The 19,039-nt window shown below is 32.8% G+C and overlaps 3 protein-coding genes and 1 long non-coding RNA gene across 26 annotated transcripts; 1 reads left to right on the forward strand and 3 right to left on the reverse strand.

Annotated features, from left to right (window-relative positions):
* The first annotated feature begins 947 nt into the window (after positions 1-947).
* LOC111917243 (homeobox protein ATH1) lies at positions 948-4,232 on the forward strand. The gene is made up of 5 exons (XM_023912916.3): positions 948-1,781; positions 2,476-3,288; positions 3,364-3,710; positions 3,796-3,856; positions 3,931-4,232. The coding sequence occupies exons 2-5, from the start codon at positions 2,488-2,490 to the stop codon at positions 4,078-4,080; spliced, it is 1,359 nt and encodes a 452-aa protein (XP_023768684.1). The 5' UTR covers positions 948-1,781; positions 2,476-2,487; the 3' UTR covers positions 4,081-4,232.
* LOC111917244 (histone deacetylase 2) lies at positions 4,183-7,268 on the reverse strand. The gene is made up of 13 exons (XM_023912919.3): positions 6,842-7,268; positions 6,607-6,662; positions 5,965-6,082; positions 5,767-5,829; positions 5,617-5,685; positions 5,370-5,536; positions 5,220-5,284; positions 5,096-5,142; positions 4,979-5,023; positions 4,848-4,898; positions 4,699-4,785; positions 4,524-4,611; positions 4,183-4,436 (listed from the first exon to the last, which is right to left on the reverse strand). Exons 1-13 carry the CDS (start codon positions 7,139-7,141, stop codon positions 4,336-4,338), a joined length of 1,257 nt encoding a protein of 418 aa, XP_023768687.1. The 5' UTR covers positions 7,142-7,268; the 3' UTR covers positions 4,183-4,335.
* A 2,069-nt stretch (positions 7,269-9,337) lies between these two features.
* On the reverse strand, positions 9,338-11,582 carry LOC111917242 (uncharacterized). The gene is made up of 6 exons (XM_023912915.3): positions 10,985-11,582; positions 10,624-10,694; positions 10,490-10,536; positions 9,906-10,403; positions 9,693-9,783; positions 9,338-9,605 (listed from the first exon to the last, which is right to left on the reverse strand). The coding sequence occupies exons 1-6, from the start codon at positions 11,124-11,126 to the stop codon at positions 9,519-9,521; spliced, it is 936 nt and encodes a 311-aa protein (XP_023768683.1). The 5' UTR covers positions 11,127-11,582; the 3' UTR covers positions 9,338-9,518.
* A 1,490-nt stretch (positions 11,583-13,072) lies between these two features.
* Positions 13,073-16,512, reverse strand: LOC111891834 (uncharacterized). 23 transcript variants are annotated; one of them, XR_006189116.2, is made up of 8 exons: positions 16,139-16,511; positions 16,016-16,067; positions 15,758-15,815; positions 15,618-15,659; positions 14,888-15,516; positions 14,681-14,706; positions 14,505-14,573; positions 13,073-14,403 (listed from the first exon to the last, which is right to left on the reverse strand). It is a non-coding gene; the product is annotated as an uncharacterized LOC111891834 (long non-coding RNA). The 23 variants fall into 23 exon arrangements; XR_006189113.2 differs by having other exon boundaries at positions 16,016-16,511; XR_006189108.2 differs by having other exon boundaries at positions 15,904-16,511.
* Between the last annotated feature and the right edge of the window lie 2,527 nt (positions 16,513-19,039).

Genomic DNA, 19,039 nt, shown 5'->3' on the forward strand with positions numbered 1-19,039 from the left:
TAAGGATGAAAATTTCCAAAGGAAATAGTAGCAATAATGTAAAAAATACATATTCTAACCATATTGTTACCCTCATTGTTGTGTTGAGACAATGTCATTTGTTTTCGTGCGGTGCGGTGAATCATCTGCGATTGTGCTCGGATTGTTATTTTGAATATTCAAAGGTTGGAATCCAATTAGATGTTGATGATGGAATGATTGAAGTTTTTCTGGATGACTATAAAAAATACGGTATAATTTTGTGATATTAATACAGCCGGTCATAGTGCTCTATTTAATAAATAATATAAAAGTAGTTCAATAGTAGTAAGAAGAAGTATGACATTAAATATAAATGCGGAGCAAAATTGTTAGATTTATAAGTGATTAACCAGATATTTAATACTTGTGTGTAGAGGTAGAGAAAGTGAGAAACCGTACAGTTTGGTGGGCTGGAAGTCGGAAGAAAGCATTTAATTTAAGAGAGATCTTTGGTGCAAGATTTTTCAACTCCATAGACACACAAGACTCCATTTTAGCTTACATCAGCAGAAAACCCACAGTAGTCACTGTTTACAAACAAACCCTACTCACTGCAACCAAACAGTAACCACTGTAAACGTATGGTCATCCATCTCACTTACTTGCCTTCCCCTTCCCTTTTTTACCTGTTTACTTGTTACCTTCCTTTCACACAAACAAAAGCAACATACTTTCTTTCCCAAATCCCATTCCCCCAAAAATGGTTAAAAAAGCAACACCTTTTCCTGTTTCTTGGGGTTTTCATCAAATCCATCATCCATTCCATTGATTCATTCAACAGAACGGAATCAAGATTTTTTTTGTGATGATTGCAGGATTAGAGAGAGAAACATGCAGGGAACTGGGTCCCTTTTTTTTTCAGGTTAAAGCCTGCAGCAGAAATGAGTGGCACTGCACCATTTAAGACAGGAGGGTGGGTTGGGTTATCTCTCTCTTCTCTCTCTCTTTCTGTGTGTATGTGTGTGTGGGATGGTAGTCTTGAAAATTTTTGATGGGTCCATTTCTAGTTCCATTATTGTTTGATATCATGTAATTCTACCACTGTGTGGCCTCTCCCCCTGTTCTTTTGGCTTTTTGGAACAAGACTTTATATGCTTTTAACGGGGTAGCTTACAAAATAAACCCACAAGTGACCTTCATTTTCATCACCGATTTGTCGTCTTTGTCTTTGCTTTTACAAATCCTGTGGGTATTCTTCTGTTTTGCGTGTTTGCTTCAACTCGTCGACTCAGAGGAAAGAGGAAAGGGAACAGTAGTAGTGATCATCATCATGATTCTCTACTTAAATTTCTGGTTCTTGGGTTCTGTTTCTGGTTCTGGTAAATCATTGAATTTGTAATAAATATCACATCTTTTTCTTGTCCATGCAAACCCATAATAAAAATAAACCCACTCACCATTATTTAATTCTCCCTTTTTGCTCTTGTTTTTTTATTGGCTCAAAAGCTAAGATCCTAAGCAAACACCCACCGTAGGCCACATGTCTCTCTATTTATCACTGTTGACATCCCTTTTGGTATAGTACTCGATCCCAATTCAAAATTTTCTTTGCTTCCTTGCTTGCTTGCTTGCACACCAACTGCTTGATTAATGTCCTCTGAGAGAAGCTATATCTAGTACTCCTTGCTACTTACCACTTTGCAGGGGTCAAGTGTCAACAACGGAGATATATCCCATTCACATCCCCAAATCAAAAAAGTAAAAAATAAACCCCCTTCTGCCGGAGGGTAGGCTACTGTTTCTTCATCTCATCTTCAAAGGTTTGGTACTTCTTCAATTATGTTTCTATCTTCCTAATTTTGACTTTTGGTCAACCCCCTTTTCCCTTCCCCACTAGGACCTCCAATAGAAAAAAGGAATTGCTTTTAGCATTCCTTTTTGTATCAATAGTGTAGATTCTTGATAGTAAAGATTATACCACTAATCCATGCAAAAAAGAACTTGTGCTTTATGTATTGTATTCTAGCTATCAAGCTTAGTACAAAAATAAAAATGGATACCATTTTATTTGTCGTATTTAAGTTAAGGTACTACTATTACTATAGACATACATACTTGAAGAAGAAGGGATACAAAAGACCTTTTGATGTGTACCCTTATATATGATGAAGGATTTTTGATATGTGAGATGAGAAAATTTGAGACATGATAAGATAATTGATATGGCAAGGGGAATGTTAAATAGTCCTGTTCACTGTTTTCCACAGGGATGTGATGTTGAGAGTTGAGCTTTGAGAAGTCACTTCTTGCCAGTCAGAAATCTTACATTCCAACTAGGAATGTGTCTTAATGTTTTATCTTTTGGGTGCACCATTTTTGTTTCTTCCTTTGTTGGACACTGTTTTAGAACAGGAAATCTGTAAATGGGTATGCTCCACGAGACAACGATGGAGTGATTCCGACTTGTGGAATCACATTATAATCTCATCCTTATGATTCTTCTTGGTGTTGTAGGTAAAATCCGTTATGGAAAACAATGGATTCAATTGCAATATGCCAATGGGTATGGCAGGTGGGTGTGAGAGCTTCATCGTCCCAGATGAAAGCTTTCAAAAAGCTTTCGTTTATCAAAACCACCATATGATGCCCGGAAATGGATTTCCGATAAACGCTACAGAGATTTCAAATCCCACCGACAGTTTCCCTTCGATTGGTCACATGGATATTCCGATTTCCGCTACAGCTCTTGCAGCCCTTCTTGCCTCCAGACACGGTCAACACGAAACCTCAAGTTTACCTTCTTTCGGAATCCCGAATTCCATGCCATATAATGGGTCGGAGAATTTTGTGTATGATGGGATGATTGGAGTTGGTGATATGAATCGGAAATGGGAATACAACACTACTACAAATAGCGTGGGTTTAGATGGTAATGAGCTGTCATTGAGTCTTGCCACGTGTTCTGGTATCAGTAACCTTTCCTTACAAGGAAGACAGTTGGGAAGCTTAGAACAAGCCAGTTCCTGCAACAGTAGAAGTCTTTCGTTAGGGTTCGATTCTAATTCTATAACCGATAAACCGCTCCAAGTTTTGCAATGTTCATCTGGATCCAACGGTTATCTTCATACGATGCAACAGATCCTCACGGAAATCGCGACTTACTCACTCGGAAACCTTGACCCGGTCAGCTATAAACCGATGATTGCTCCCGATGAATTTTCAGATGGAAACAACAAATACGAATACGATGATCATAGATTTGTTCATGCTTTCAAAGGACGAAGTGTCGAAGCTAAAAAGAAGCATTTGCTCGCCTTACTAGAAATGGTACCTCTACGTCGTTTAAAATCCATATTAACTTGATTTTGACTTGTGAATTTGGTGAAATTTGTTTGTTGACAGGTGGATGAGCGGTATAATCAGTGTTTAGATGAGATACATACGGTGATATCGGCATTTCATGCTGTAACAGAATTGAATCCGCAAGTTCATGCCTGTTTTGCTCTTCATACGATTACGTTTTTCTACAAAAGTTTAAGAGAGAGGATAAGTAATTATATACTTTCAATGGGGGCGGATTTTAGCACCATGGATCAAGGAGAAGATGAGCTGTCGTCTTTTGTACCCAAGCAATGGGCTCTTCAGCAGCTAAGAAGAAAAGATCATCAGCTATGGAGGCCGCAAAGAGGGCTTCCGGAAAAATCTGTTTCTGTGTTACGTGCATGGATGTTTCAGAACTTCCTTCACCCGTAAGCTTTTCATTCATCACTCTCGTTTCATGTTTGATGTTAAATTAGGGTTTAAGATTTATGGATCTGATTCTTGAATTCACAGGTATCCAAAGGATGCGGAGAAACAATTATTGGCTGTAAAAAGCGGATTGACAAGGAGCCAGGTACACATTAAGCCTCGTTTTTCATGTTAATTTACATCAGATGCCACTGACTAATGGAGATTAATGGAAAACAGGTATCGAATTGGTTTATAAATGCGAGGGTGAGACTATGGAAGCCCATGATTGAGGAAATGTACTTAGAGATGAATAGGAGGAGGAGAAGTGATGAAGAAACAGCAAGTAATAATAACCACAGAAATCAGCAATATGAATATCATAGTTGAAGAAGAAAAGATGACTATTCATTTCTTCCTTGATTAATTCTATGTATCTTCTAATTATCATTAGCCATTTTCTGTACTTGAATCTAAGTGTACATCCACGAATAAAAAATGGTATATATTATATATATTGTATCTATTACAAAAATACCAAATCTGTGCATGCATGTTCTAACAACACATAAAAAACCCTAAATCACAATTCACAATTCACAATTCACACTGACCAGATGAATATATGCATATACATGATGATGTCTAATTTGTTCTTGGAGTGCCACCCATGGTGATCAAGGATTTCTTTGAGAGGTTTATAATTGAATCAGCAATCACTCTGGCACTTGATTTCATATAACCACCTGAAATCTCACAAATTACAGCTCCTTAACTTCCTTCCTTTTCAACTTGTTAATAAAAAAAGAGAAAGTCATGGAAGTTGTGAGGACCTGATGTCAGCATTACAAGTGGGATGTTCTTATCATTAGCAAACCTGAATACCTTCTCATCTCTAATTGCTACCCCATTAGGACTTATCTGATCATGACAATGATAATCAATTTAGCATAATTATTAAGACAAATCAGAGACATTTTTAATGGGAAGATACAAGTCTAGCATTACCCTGAGCCTTCCTAATGGATCTCCATCTAAAATATCGGTTCCAGCATTGTAAATGACAAGTTCAGGATCAAATGCACTTCCTGCAACCTAATATTTCACTCCAAGGGTCAATGAATATTCGAGTCTTGTAAAAAAAAACACTTAATTACCTCAAGTGCTTCATCCAGCTTCATCAAGTACTCATCTGTTGTGGTTCCACTCTGATGACAACATAATAAGAATGTGTAAATCCCTGAAGCACAGCCATCAGAAGAATTTATAGAACAAATAATCAACTTACAGGAACTTCAACTGGCTGATCAATGTATCTCCTGGCCTCATAATCCTAAATAAGAAATGATTATTTTTGAGTTCAAAATTGAAGTTTATGAATATGATTTAGAAGAAGACAGCTCACAAGTGGATAGATATATGGATTGTACATATCCAGAATGTAGACTCTTCCTACAAGTAACCAGTAGATACAATGAGTTGACTCAGTTGGTGATATGGAAAAACAAGAATAGGAAGCAATAGCATACTGTCATCTGAAAAATCCTTTTCGTGGCCATTTCCTTGATGAGCATCCAGATCAATTATCATAACCCTGCATTTAGTTTCAAATTGAGAGAATTAGAAATATGCCAAGTGAGTTAAGGTTTTATGAAATCATTGGTAAATAAATAAAATACCTTGAAATATTTAGACGGATAAAAGCATAGTGGATGCAAAGAGATATGTCAGCATATGCACAAAACCCTCCTCCTCGATTTGCACAACAATGGTGGAATCCACCACCTACATTGATGGCACAACCTCTCTCTTTAGCAAGTTTAGCTGCTAGAATAGTTCCTCCCACCTAAATCCAATTCTTATCAGTAACATTTGTAGCATGTGAAATAAAATTAATATGAAAGCTTTCATATCCCATATTGTTACCTGTTTACGAAATGGATAAAGAACCTTCTTTTGAACAATGCAGTTGGGGAATACTGCAACAGGAGGGACCTAAACTCATACAAATGATAAATAAAATCACAATAAGGTCCATTTCCCATATCATTTCACAGTAAGATAGTATTACCCCACCTCTGTAATTATGGAGACATTAAGACTACTTTTGAGACTTTTCAAGTATGATTCTGAATGAACCTGCCACACGCAATAATCTTTAAAAACTTCATTACAAAAGGGGGCTATGTTTGAAGGAGAGTGATGTTCATGTTCCATTAACTAATGATAAGAGCAATGAAGCAAACATTATATTGAAAAAGAAATGACTAATACCACTAGAAGATCATCCTTGGTTGCTTCTAGAGGCTCAACTATATGGGTTTTCTCCAAAACGCCATTTTCAATGAGGAACTGGCATATGCGACCCCATTTAGAAGAATCAAATGGATGCCTGCATTAATATTAGTTAGCAACAAATGAAGCTCAATGTCAGAAAACACTGATCTGCACACACCAAGGTATGGAACTACTGAGAGCATAATAAATAAGCAAATGTGGGCCTGTTTACACATACCAAGATATGGAGATACTACTACTTCCAAATCCATTACAGACTGTTTTGAGATTATAAATTTTTTATTCCCAAGTTTTTCCCCAACCTACAAGATCCACAGTGATGAAACAACTGATCTTTACCCAACATCGAACTAGCACTTCTTAATATTTGTCATAAAGTTCCATCTAATAACGTATGTTTTCCTTCTAAAGTGCCAAACATACCTATCAATCCAATCATGAAATTTGAAGTAATATATTTGAAATTCACAGTGAATTGTAGTTTTGTTTTAAATTTATAGTACGAGGAAGTATCATCTCTATCAATAGTAAGCCACCATTTCTTTGGACGCTTAAAGCTTGATGATCAGAATCAGCAAGTTAATGAACACACTAAGGTATTGGTATGTATATACTTACAGTTTTTCAATTCCAAGAAAAGAAATATCATAAGAAGTCGAATAGATTATTGGAGCCTGATAAACAAGAAAAAGAAAACAAATTAATATCATTCAAAAACTAACTAAGCGATCAAACGAAAACTTCGTATGATGAAATTTTCGTGCAGGAAGAAGAATACATTAAAATTTGAAGTTTAACTTAAAATAAACGAAAGAACACAATCACTCGACTACTTAAACTTCGGATTACAAACCTTCGAGATAGGTACATCAAAGTAGAGCATGCTCGATAAAATTCGACTCCGACGAAGTGTATCGGCATCTTCAGTGGTTGTTGTGGCACAATCTAAATACGAAGAAGGACCGGAGGCTCCGTCGATTGAAGCCATGGTTAACGAGGGGATGAGATATCGGAAGTGCTTGATGACCGCCTGCAGGGGTGGAGTGGTAGGAGACGTAGCGCCAGCGGGAAGCCGGTAACGGTTGTGAGAGGCGGTGGTTTTGCGTGTGTTAGGAGAAAGGCGAAGGTACAATCCTTTAAGCACAAGGTGCATCCTGAACAAAACGTTACCGGCACCAAGATCCCTTTGTCCGGCCCAACCAAACCGATCCAGTTTGTCACCCTTTAAATATTAATAGAAAATGGATAATATTAGGGGTCTTTACAGTTTGGATTCAGTTTACGGTATCCATTAAATATAAAAAAATGAAACCATTAATCAAAAATAAAAACTACCGGTAAATCATCATAAAAATAAGAAAAGTTGTTGAAGTTCAAATTATGCATTATAATTTATATAACTATAATAATAAAATTAACCATAAAACATGATGAAAGTTATGTATTGGGATGTATGTGGTATGGCTGATGGATCAATTAAAAAACAATGGTGATTGTTGATTTTTTTTTGAACGGTTGGTTAGTGGTTAGATGTTAAATTCCACAAGTTAGTTAATTTGTTTATGCCCGAGATTGAACTCAGGATCTCATGTCTACGAAGCTTACACCTCTACCAAGTGAGCTGATCTCATGTTGACGCTCATTGTTGATGAAGTAGAACACCGAAAAGATACTCTTATTATATATATATATATATATATATATATATATATATATATATATATATATATATATATATATATATATATGTGTGTGTGTGTGTGTGTGTGTGTGCGCGCGCGCGTGTGTGTGTGACGGTTAAGTTTGGGTATTTGCAGATATCGAAATATCCAAACCGAAACTAACCCGTAGATAAACGGTTTTTTGGTTTATTTCGGTTTCGGATTGGCTCGGTTTTTCGGTTTTACGGTTTTTTTTACACTCCCCTAGATAATATATAACGACTTACATTACCTCGTCACAAAATCATTCAATTAGTAAATAAAGTTACACCACTCCATGACATAACATACTTACTAATCGGGGATGGTGCTAATAGGAGATGGTGTTCACTATGATGTGACTATGTCATATCAGTCATGTGTAAAAACCTTTATATCAATATCCAATGACCTTAGACCAATTGGTATACTTGTCACATATTATTCCTAGCAAAGTTGGCAGCACCGCGGTTGTGCACACCACCCCTGGTGCCACGGTCGTGGTTGTTCGTGGTGTGTAGGACAAAGGGTCACAGCCAATGATCGAGATGCATATGCTTCTAGCTTTTTTCTTCTCTCAGTTGTCTTTTTTCCTCATTTTTTTTCTCTTTTCATGATCATGACTATGTGGAGAATATACCATTTAATCATTCATTTATCAATGGTGGTGCTTTGTGGCTGATGTGGAAGAAATCCATTTATCAATGGTGGTGCTATGCGGAGAGTATACAACCCAGTTGGTTGTATGCACTTTGGCGTTGGTGTAATAATAAACCATTACATTAGATAATTTCATCTTAATGTTTTTTATATTAAAATAATAAAATAATAATAATAATGGCCCTAGCTAAAAGTCTAAAATCTACTCTAATAAATGAAGGGTTTTTTTTGTCACTTGTCATTTTTACATTAATTTGCACACATGTCATTTTTTAGTATTTTTGAATAAATGTTTTTTTTCCACTTGTCATTTTCTCATTTTCTATCCTTTCTTAATTAACAATCAAATTCAATTAATAATTGTCTTAGTTAAAAATAGTCAACAAACTACAATATTACTACATATACATTGTATTTAATATGTTTCCTTTTAAATTCAAATTTTAAATTTTGAATTTCAAATCAAAATTTTCAAATTTAAATAAATCTTTGTTTAAATCTTGATATATATAATTTTTTGTTTTACCAAACCCATATAACATACGGGTGTCACAACTAGTTTCATAACTATGTAAAGTCAATAGGAAAAAAAGACTTAGATAAAAATAAAATCTGTATATTTTCCTCTGTGAGTTTGGTTGCGCAACTCTTGTTTGATTGATTTTAAATAAACTATGATCTTATTGAATTTGTAAAAATACCTTTGAGATTTTTAAACATTTCCGTTAAATAATTTCGGTTTAAAATTCAACCAAACAACATAACTTTTTTTACGTTGATTTGGATACAAACAACACCAATTTGTTGGATGCCCTTTTAACTGTTTTATATATTTATTATAGTTGGATGACTTTTTTAAACACTTTTGATAATCGACATGTTTCATTAGTTTCCTTTACATTATCGCAAAATATAGTGTGTAATTTATAACAAAAGATGATAACATGAAGAGCCCCATGCCTAAGAAATGTATTTAAGTTACACAAACACATAGAATATAACTATATAAGACAATCACAAAAGCCTCAAAATGCAAAACACAAAGCCCATATAAATTACTAGCTAAATAAAAACACTTAAAAAAAACAGCCATAAATCTTATTTGGGGAAAGTCCATCGACGCAAACTGTTAGTTTACTTTATCAAATAACAAAAATGTAGCTAGCTCGATCAGGCTCCATATTTTGGGGCCTTCCATAGTTTAAAAGCAACTTCATGAACAAATCTATCAGCTGGTATTGTCAAGTTTCCACCATTCTGCATCAACATTTACAACATCAATACCAACAATATAATCAATTATATGGAATTTATAAAGTAAAATATTCAATTTAAGTTGTCTACCTCTTTAAAGTCTTGAAAGGAGAAGGTTTTCACCAAATCCTTCCTAGTAACACCCTCTTGCCATTGAGCCATTAGCATCGGGCAATACTCTCTGTTGAAAAAACAATTTTAAGTTGGTACAGTTTCGTTGACATCAGTCTCAATCTCAGTACAATCCACATCAAACACAGTACAACTTAATATATAATTTTGTTACAATATCTGTGTGTTTACCTTACGTTAGTCCTCGGATTGCTACCTTTCATTGTGTAACTTTGACGAGGGATCAATGAAGCTAAATCCGACTTCATGCTTCCATTTTTGTTTAAAATGGTAAAATTACACTCATCATCATCTTTTTCAGTATCCCCATAGCTTAACACAACAGACAAGTGAAGCCTAGAGCCAATCTCAGATTTAGGTTTTGCTTTGGATATTATTTCACCAATCAAAGAGTTGATATACTCGGTGTATTTTTTATTTGATTGTTCTTCATGACCACCTCCAACATGTACAAAAATTAAATCAAACTTATTTGTATCCAAAACTTTCTCATCTTCAAATCCAAGCAGCTTCAACAATTCCATAGCAACAAGATTGACTGAGGAATCAAAAAGGGAACAACTTTTGCTAATTAACTCATCTGATTGCAAAACTGAAAGCCCAAGTTTGTCTCCACATGATTTCAATGTTGTATTTTCGGTAATTAAAGCTGCTCTAACTCCCATAAACCTAAATTCATCAAAACCCATTGTTTATATTTATTATTAATTAATAATCATATTCATAGAAGTGGTATTGTAAATCTATAATATTACCTCTCTGATATAGGTGGGGTTATGCACTTGTCTTGAGACTCTACACTCTGGAAAGATGATAAACATGGATTGAAGTCAGTCCTTCATATCATTATCATCTGCTAAAATCGTATTTTGATCAGAGAAAATGTTACCAAAGTGGAGTAATCTTCATATGCATCCACTAGATTCAGAAATTCTCCTATGGTTCGACCATCCACATTTTCTGCAAATGCATGTCCAGGTAAATAGAAAACAGGAAAGGGAAAGGGAAAGGGAAAAGAAGATAAACATATATATAAGAAATGCTACCATCATACTCAAATACAACCCACAATTTTCCACTATTTGATCCAAAAACACGTTTCCCTTACAAAACCCTAGAGCTCTGATAGCAATTGCAAATTGCAATCAAAGGTTGAAGATCCCCCAAAAATGTTACATGATTCCAACACCTAAATCTATGCAAACTAAAGGAAGCATAATAAGATAGCGGAAGGCATTATGATAGAAGACCTGATGGAGGAAAGTGAGGGAGTGATAAGAAGCCACATAGCGATTGAGCTGCTAATGAATGGAGATGGATATGAGAAGGGTTGACGAATCGAGCCAATCCGTCACCGTATAACACCAATCCTCTGCTGGGTTTGTCAGCCATTTGATATACCAGTAGTGATATTGAGTTTTGAAGGTGAAACGGGGTTGCGTTGGTTCTCAGAGATGGATTCAAAAAGCAGGGATTGTGTATCTGCGTATTTTAGAAACGGAATCAATTCGTCCACTAAAGATAAAGATGTAGCTATTCCCTGAAGATCATCAAGCACAATCAGAATCGAAGAGGCCAAATTTCTACAAGTTGGGCTATAGATTCGTCCGTGGAGAAATTATAAGGGTTTATGGGGGTGTTCGGATGTGCCTTTGATCATGTGACGTGAAATCAGAGATCCTCCTCCGTGTAACAAGGTTGCAGACTTGCAGAATATATACAACATGATGTTCGGTTGTGTTTCTTTCTCAACTCTCAAGTAATAAACATGTAAAATTTTAAGAGGATATTATAAAAATTGGTAAGAGGATATAGTAAGGAAAAAAACATAAAAACATTGTAAACAAGAATTTGCAACAACAACAAAAAAAAAAAAAAAAAAAAAAAAAAAAAAAAAAAAAAAAAAAAAAAAAACCATTAATATGTAAGTGGAGCTTGAGAAAAAAGTTGTAAAAAAATTGTAATATATATATATATATATATATATATATATATATATATATATATATATATATATATATATATATATATATATATATATATATATATATATATATATATATATATATATATATATATATAGAGAGAGAGAGAGAGAGAGAGAGAGTTAGGTTCAAATGTTTTCACTATCTATTCTGTGCATATATGATTGATTATGGACCAATCATTTTAGTTATTTTAAAAAAGTAATTAATGCATATTAAATTCTGAATATGTAATTAATATTCATTATATCTTCAACATCTAATATGCATTAATTACTTTCTTAAAATAACTAAAATGATTGGCCCAGAATCAATCATAAATGCACACAATAGATAGTGAAAACAAAATAACCTAACTCTATATAAGCGACAGGTACAAATAGTTTTTTCAGAAATCAGTTTCTAGAGGCGATTAGCTCTTTTGTGCAAATAGTTTACTACATAAAACAATTATCAATAAAATTTATTACAAATACGAAATGAGTAGGAAAAAAATGAATTGCTAGGATTGTTTACAAATGTGTACAAACATATGATTAATGAATGTTTTTCTTATGAGTAGTGTCCTTTGCTGATTAGTTGCATAGTTGTCATGTTTTTTTTATTTTAATTTTTTTTATCTTAGAACAATCTACACATGTATACATTACTTTAATCCTAAAGTCACATCTTTTTACTTGAACCCCTCTCAACTATATGTCAACTTCTAATATCGTTAGGCCAAATGCACTTTAAAGGGGGTACCGTCGCGGCAAGCTTAGTTTCATTTCAATCAACTTTCGTATTTCTAAGAACAATAATGTATTAATAAATATTTACCATTTAAATAAAAATATACAACCATTAAGTTCAAAAAGAAATACACAAATTTCAGTTACGGTCTTGCAAGTTGTTTTATTATTTTTGGATCAATAGTTTTTGAAAAGGTAAGTTGTTAGATTGGATCAATGCTATAAAAAAAATATATATCAACATTATTTGTTTTATTTATATGGTTATTTATTTATAATCTATTAATAAGTATCATATGTATCAAATTAAAATTTTGAAACCAAACAACTTATAATTGATGATTGCAATTGTGAGCCCGTGTTTCAAAAGTTAATTAATTTCCATATTAATCTAAAAAGAAATGTAATAAATAACATAACGAAATTATTAATAATATAGGTATATTTGAAACTTTTGGTACTTTTGAAAAACTTTTATCAGTTTAAATGAAACTAAAAAAATTATTTTATCCAAAAATCACTCAAACAATTAAATTTGAAACTCACAAAACGTTGGTAATATAGATGTAGAGAGTTATAGAGCGAAAAATTCATTTGAAAACATTAGCAAGCAGATACACAATAGAATCAAATGATTATGTCTAGTTATATTTTTTTTTGAACTATGACAAACTATAATAAAACAAATAAAAGCCAACTTCCAACAAGTTACAAAGAGTATCAAACAAAAAGCTTTACAAGAGAAAAAAAAAACAACACTTAAGGTCAATTATGACATCACCATGCGAAATTACCAACATCAAATGAAACTCATAGCATCAGTAAGCATCATGAGAGAAAAAACACCAATATAGCAGCGAACTTTATTTTTTCCATCAAGCAAAGTTCCTCCATGTCTACAAAAAAGAACCATAGGTAGCATCGGAAAAAAAAATTCAAGGTTACAACTGGTTAATTCAATCAGCAATCAAGATTAAAAAAAACTTTTAAACTCCACTTTACTCCATGTGGCTGATGATTTTTTTTTGGTTTAGGTAAAAAAGTATATATTTTTTTTCATTTTAGTCCATATTTTAAGATTTCATTTCGGTTTAGGAAATATACGAATTAGGACTCCAAGCTTTGCAAGATGCTGATGGCGTCAAATAGCAACCAACTTTTATACCTTTGTGAATCATAGATCCATTATTTGTCTTCAACCTGAAAAACCGCTAATGGCTATATGAAGATGCAATCAACATTATGTACACACAATACAAATGCATGGCCAACTCAATCGACTTGTATGACCACCTAGCGGATACAAATAACATACATACACACAGTAACAACCCCCGCCCCCCCCCCCCCCCCCCCACACACACACAATTATAGTTGATATATTTTTACCATTTGTCAGATTTTTATTACCTAAATACCAAAATTTGCAATCCTATTCCAAAAAAATCAAAATATCGTACACCGAAAAATTACTTGAATACATTTCAAATTATGAAATTTAACTTAATTTGCTGATGGCATTGGCTATCAAAGAGTGATTAATGGCAAGAAAAGATAGTGTTCTACCTGATCAACTGATTTATCTTGTCTAATGTTTCCAATTGCTTTTTATCAACAACAAACTTTTCTTTTTGTGGAAACTATTGGTTGCAATGCTTGGCAAATGGTTTAGCTTCCTTTCAAAGTCTAGCAAAATCAATATTATTTTGCATTTATTAAACAAAATCAAGTGGGGTTGTGGGTTAAATACAAACATCTTAAGAAAAATGAATAATAATCACATCTTCATCAATCTAGTTATGAAGGAGGGAAAACTCATTTTCTAACCTTTAGCTTCAGGAGGAGGGAAAAGTTTTGAATATGTATAAGAAATCACCAGAAACTGTTCTTACAACTGTTAGTCAACCACAGAGTTACCATTCTTGCAGAAAACAATCATATGAAGTGTTGGCCCTAATTAAACAAACGTATGTATTATAGTAGATTAAAAACCAAATAAACAAAAGGAAAAAGATACATGATAAAAGTTTCATGTAGCAAATGAAAGACAATACCATCATCTATTTCCAATGGTGACATCCATGTTTGTGCATGGTTGGTTGAAGGCAGCACCACTATCTTTTCTTCAAAGACCCAAAAAGAAAAAGATGGGTGAGATCTACAGGGTCAGATGAGGGATGGATAATGAGAACTTAAAATAAGATTAGGAGAAGAAAAGCTGAGATCTTACAATGAGATAGGGGTCTTCCTCTAAATCTGAAAAGAAAAAAAAAATGCACCTTTAGTCAAGATCATGTTTATGTGACATTTAGATCAAAGGGGACAAAATTTAAGAATTCTCTATAGCAAAAAGTCATTAATATTATGGTTCATTAGCAATAGCTTCTTATAAGAACAACAGAATTAACCTAATAACTAAAAACAAACAAAAGCTTACAAAAAGTCGAGGCTTATCATCTTCATCTCTTATGGTCCATTTCCATCGTTGGCCTGCAATTATAATTCCATTATCAATATCATATTTTAAAAAATTAGTCAAGAATATCTATCTAACAACTAAACGGCAATTTTGATATATTATGACATAAAAAGAATAGGAAATTAGAACAAAATGCTGATAAAATACCATGTTCTCATCAAATATGAACTATCTGCTATCAAGATTATTACTGTAGCGAACATAACTTTAAAATTCAAGATCATACCCAAATACTCTCTTATCATTTAATTTATCCACAATCTGCATCCAAAGATCAAACTTTCAAAATTAAAATCAGGATTTTCTTAAACATAAAACATAGTATTTAATTATAATCCCATTGTATCTATTGATGGACCCCTGAAATATGCATTTACATAGATTAAGAGTCGAGATAAGAGAAATGAGATCTATGTATATATGTAACAAATGTGGAGACTTGTCTGATTAAGTTTATGAAGTTAAAAAAACATCACCTGAGGAGAAAAGAACAACATACTTGAGGTTAAAGTGACAATGTGAGTTGTATAGCCTGATGGTCATAAAGAGATCACTTTGCTTGTTTTGTTCAGACACTTATTATATACCTGGCATACAAATAACATACAAATTTAAAATTAGAGGAATATAAATACAAAACACCACCAGTAGAAACTTTTTTTTTTGCCATATTTAAAGCTAATGGGACCTGAATTGCATCACAATATAGGCATACAATCAAGTTGCAAGTCTGCAACCATTACACAATATATTCTTGTTAACTTAGAAACAAAACTGAACAAAAACAGATGCAAATAGAATTAATAAGATTCAATCACGATACATTACCGTTAAAAATTCAGACTTTCCTAGGATTCCAGCTCAAAAATTAGATTTAATCAAGTTTCTGTTGCAACATATACAAAACAAAATGAGCATATGTTGAGACAGGAGAGAGATACACAAAAAACTTGAAGCCCTTCTGTTTGATGTACCGTATCTAACAGCTCCATCTTAGATATCAGGGCTTTATTTGATTTTGTAGTTAACGAAGAACATGTGAAAGAAAGTAGAAGAAGAAATCAAGAAATAATCGAATCTGATAACCTCATATTTTGAGTGACGAATGCAGTCAAACAAAAAAAATGAACACCAAAACCTAACAAATCGACCTTCGTTAACCATAACCCAACAAAGAAACAGACAAAAAAAATTGGAAAAACCACTGACCGAAACCAAACTAAGACGAATTGCAGAAGAAATCGATGTAGGTTTCTGCCTAGGATTGAGAAAACGATTACTATCCATGGTGTAGAGTCAGTGACCGTTGTGGTGACGCTCGCTTCTCGGTGAAGATGACGGCGGACGAAATATGCGATGTGTTGTACCTTATGAAAGCAGGAAGAACAGATAGGTAGAAGATGTAATGGTGGTTGGGTGCGTTTAGGAAGAATTGATTTAGGATTTTAGTGAGTAATTGGATCAGCTCTTCGGTGGGAGAAGTTGGTGGAGACGATGAGAATCGGTTTGATGGCGGCTGTGTTTAGGAGATTAGGGTAATGTAGTGTAGTGTAATTCGTATTCGTGTAATGTAATACATTGTTATACGTTGTACCTCTTAAAAATGATAATATATATATATATATATATATATATATATATATATATATATATATATATATATATATATATATATATATATATATATATATATATATATATATATATATATATAAAAGTTGTAGAAAGGTTGTAGAAAATTTTAAAAAGTTATAAAAATGATAATTTGTAAGGAAAATTACTTTTCTAAACATTTAAAAACAACGTTGTGAAAAAAAAGTTCAATTTTGTGAAAAAGCAAATCATAACAAAATTAAAACTTGTACTTGGAAAGAAAAATAAAAAATTGGTAACATGGTTTATGTATTATCAATATTATGGTAGTTGAAGGAAACCAATTCAAGACAAACTTTCATGGTACCACTTATTGAAAAAAAAATATGTATAATGAAGCTTCGAAGACATAAATAGTTTGTTTCCCAAAACTAATATTAAAATGTTTCGAAAATAACCATTATGTCTAAAATTAGGTATTTTAGACTAACTCAATAACTCATCAAAGTATATTTAGTTATTTACCTAACAAAAGGTACATTTTGGATTGGGAACTATGGATTTCGGACCTATGGACTACAAGTTTCAGATTATAGACAACTTTTTTGCAAATAAAATCATTTGGGACAACAAATCTCCAACACTTATTCAAAAGAATTATTGTGATGTATTCTTGTTCAAATGGCTCAAACTCTCAAATTTACGAACATAAATGAAGAGCAAGATTGTGGGTATTTTTATCGGTACGATGAATTACCTAGTGTAAAGAGAATTTTATTAAAATGCATAATTAGTTGACTTAGATGACCGAAAGAAACATCTTATATTTCCCACTGGTGCAAAAACCAAATAAAACAAATGATAGTAATTTAGTGAATCTGTCATGATTTTTTTGTGTAGTTTACATGGGTTTTAGTCTTTGTATTATTTTGATATTTTTTAAGACAAATCATATAAGGGCATTGCCCGAATTAATTGAATGTCATTGTAATATGTTGTAACGTCCTTGTATTGTTTTGCACTGCTTTAGAACGGATAATGAAAACTAAAGAAAATTACATATTAATTCAACGAATGACTTATGAAACTTCCGGCAAAACCGGCCTCAAAGTGATCATCAAACTTATCAATGTAACTTTCAATTAAATTCATGGTATTGTTCAATAAAATTCGTTCATATACCATTGGAGTTAGAACATGTGTCTTCGATTTTTTCCATTGAGTTGATGAACTCTTCATTATCCTTATACATTGTAACCTAGAGGCATTGTCATTCGACAAGCCACTAATAGTCGATAATCATTGGCTTTTGTGCGAAAGAGGTATCATACATGTTTAAATTGAGAAATGAAATCAAACACAATATTATCAACAGACTATTTTTGTGACCTTCACACGTACCACTTCAATTAGTTGTTCTATCAAAATCATTGAGAGAATCTAAAATGTTGTTCCCATATATGATGGGTATCACATTTTAGATCCTCTCTAAATATGATTTTAAGAAATGAAATCAAACACAATATTATCAACAGACTATTTTTGAGACTATCACATGTACCACTTCAATTAGTTATTTTGTCAAAATCGTTGAGAGAATCTAAAATGTTGTTCCCATATATGATGGGTACCACATTTTAGATTCTCTCTAAACAGGATGGACCACATAAGTTGATAGAACTCATTCCACAACGATCCCTTTCATATCCAGGGTCATTTTGTTGATTAGCAATTATTTTTTGTTATTTTCTATAATCCTATAAAAATATATGGTGTTTTGGGAATATCTTATTTTTTATAGCCAATTGACATTGATATGTACAAAATTAGTTTAGTTTTGTTAAAGCACGGAAATACATGTGGCTTGCATCCCTTAACCATTAGAAAAAGGGTCCTCCTATATACACAAATTTTTCGTGTATTTGTTGCATTGAATTGCGTGTCTACACTAAATCAATCAGTGTTTTTAATCCTTATTTATAAAATTTTCATTTAGAGTTCTTTAATATAGGTCAAATTTATAATTTACCCTTTTGTAAAGTTTTACATATTACTTTAACTACTTTGTAAAATTATATATATTACTTAAATATTTTAGTGTTTCCTACTTTTATTATTATTATTATTATTATTATTATTATTATTATTATATATATATATATATATATATATATATATATATATATATATATATATATATATATATACTAGTCGTTACCCGCGCAAAGCGGCGGACAACGAATAATTTGTTTTGGCAATGAGAGAGAGAGAGAGAGAGAAAGAGGATGAAATGGTGGCAAAGGTAGGGGTGGATACGTATTGTAGGGCTTTGTCAAGGCTCTTCTTTCAACCAATTCTTCTGTCAGTTATTAGTTTTCTTTCATAAAAGATGTTATATTCTAAAGAGCACAAAAGCTATCAACAAATAGGATTGAACATATAAATATGATTGATAAGGTAAGTACAAATTTGTATTCCCTTTTATAAATTTAGTCTGTATGTCATATTGTTTAAGAT

Source organism: Lactuca sativa, chromosome 3, assembly GCF_002870075.4.
Source record: "Lactuca sativa cultivar Salinas chromosome 3, Lsat_Salinas_v11, whole genome shotgun sequence".
NCBI lineage: Eukaryota > Viridiplantae > Streptophyta > Magnoliopsida > Asterales > Asteraceae > Lactuca > Lactuca sativa.

Coding starts and splice junctions, on each gene's coding strand:
- LOC111917244 (XM_023912919.3), bottom strand. CDS start 7,141: ATGCACCTTGTGCTTAAAGGATTGTACCTTCGCCTTTCTCCTAACACA. Junction 5,830..5,964: donor CCAAGGATGATCTTCTAGTG/GTATTAGTCATT, acceptor TGCGTGTGGCAG/GTTCATTCAGAATCATACTT. Junction 5,537..5,616: donor TTTATCCATTTCGTAAACAG/GTAACAATATGG, acceptor AATTGGATTTAG/GTGGGAGGAACTATTCTAGC.
- LOC111917243 (XM_023912916.3), top strand. CDS start 2,488: ATGGAAAACAATGGATTCAATTGCAATATGCCAATGGGTATGGCAGGT. Junction 3,289..3,363: donor TGCTCGCCTTACTAGAAATG/GTACCTCTACGT, acceptor GTTTGTTGACAG/GTGGATGAGCGGTATAATCA. Junction 3,857..3,930: donor GCGGATTGACAAGGAGCCAG/GTACACATTAAG, acceptor AATGGAAAACAG/GTATCGAATTGGTTTATAAA.
- LOC111917242 (XM_023912915.3), bottom strand. CDS start 11,126: ATGGCTGACAAACCCAGCAGAGGATTGGTGTTATACGGTGACGGATTG. Junction 10,537..10,623: donor ATGAAGATTACTCCACTTTG/GTAACATTTTCT, acceptor TCATCTTTCCAG/AGTGTAGAGTCTCAAGACAA. Junction 10,404..10,489: donor ACCCCACCTATATCAGAGAG/GTAATATTATAG, acceptor TGATGAATTTAG/GTTTATGGGAGTTAGAGCAG.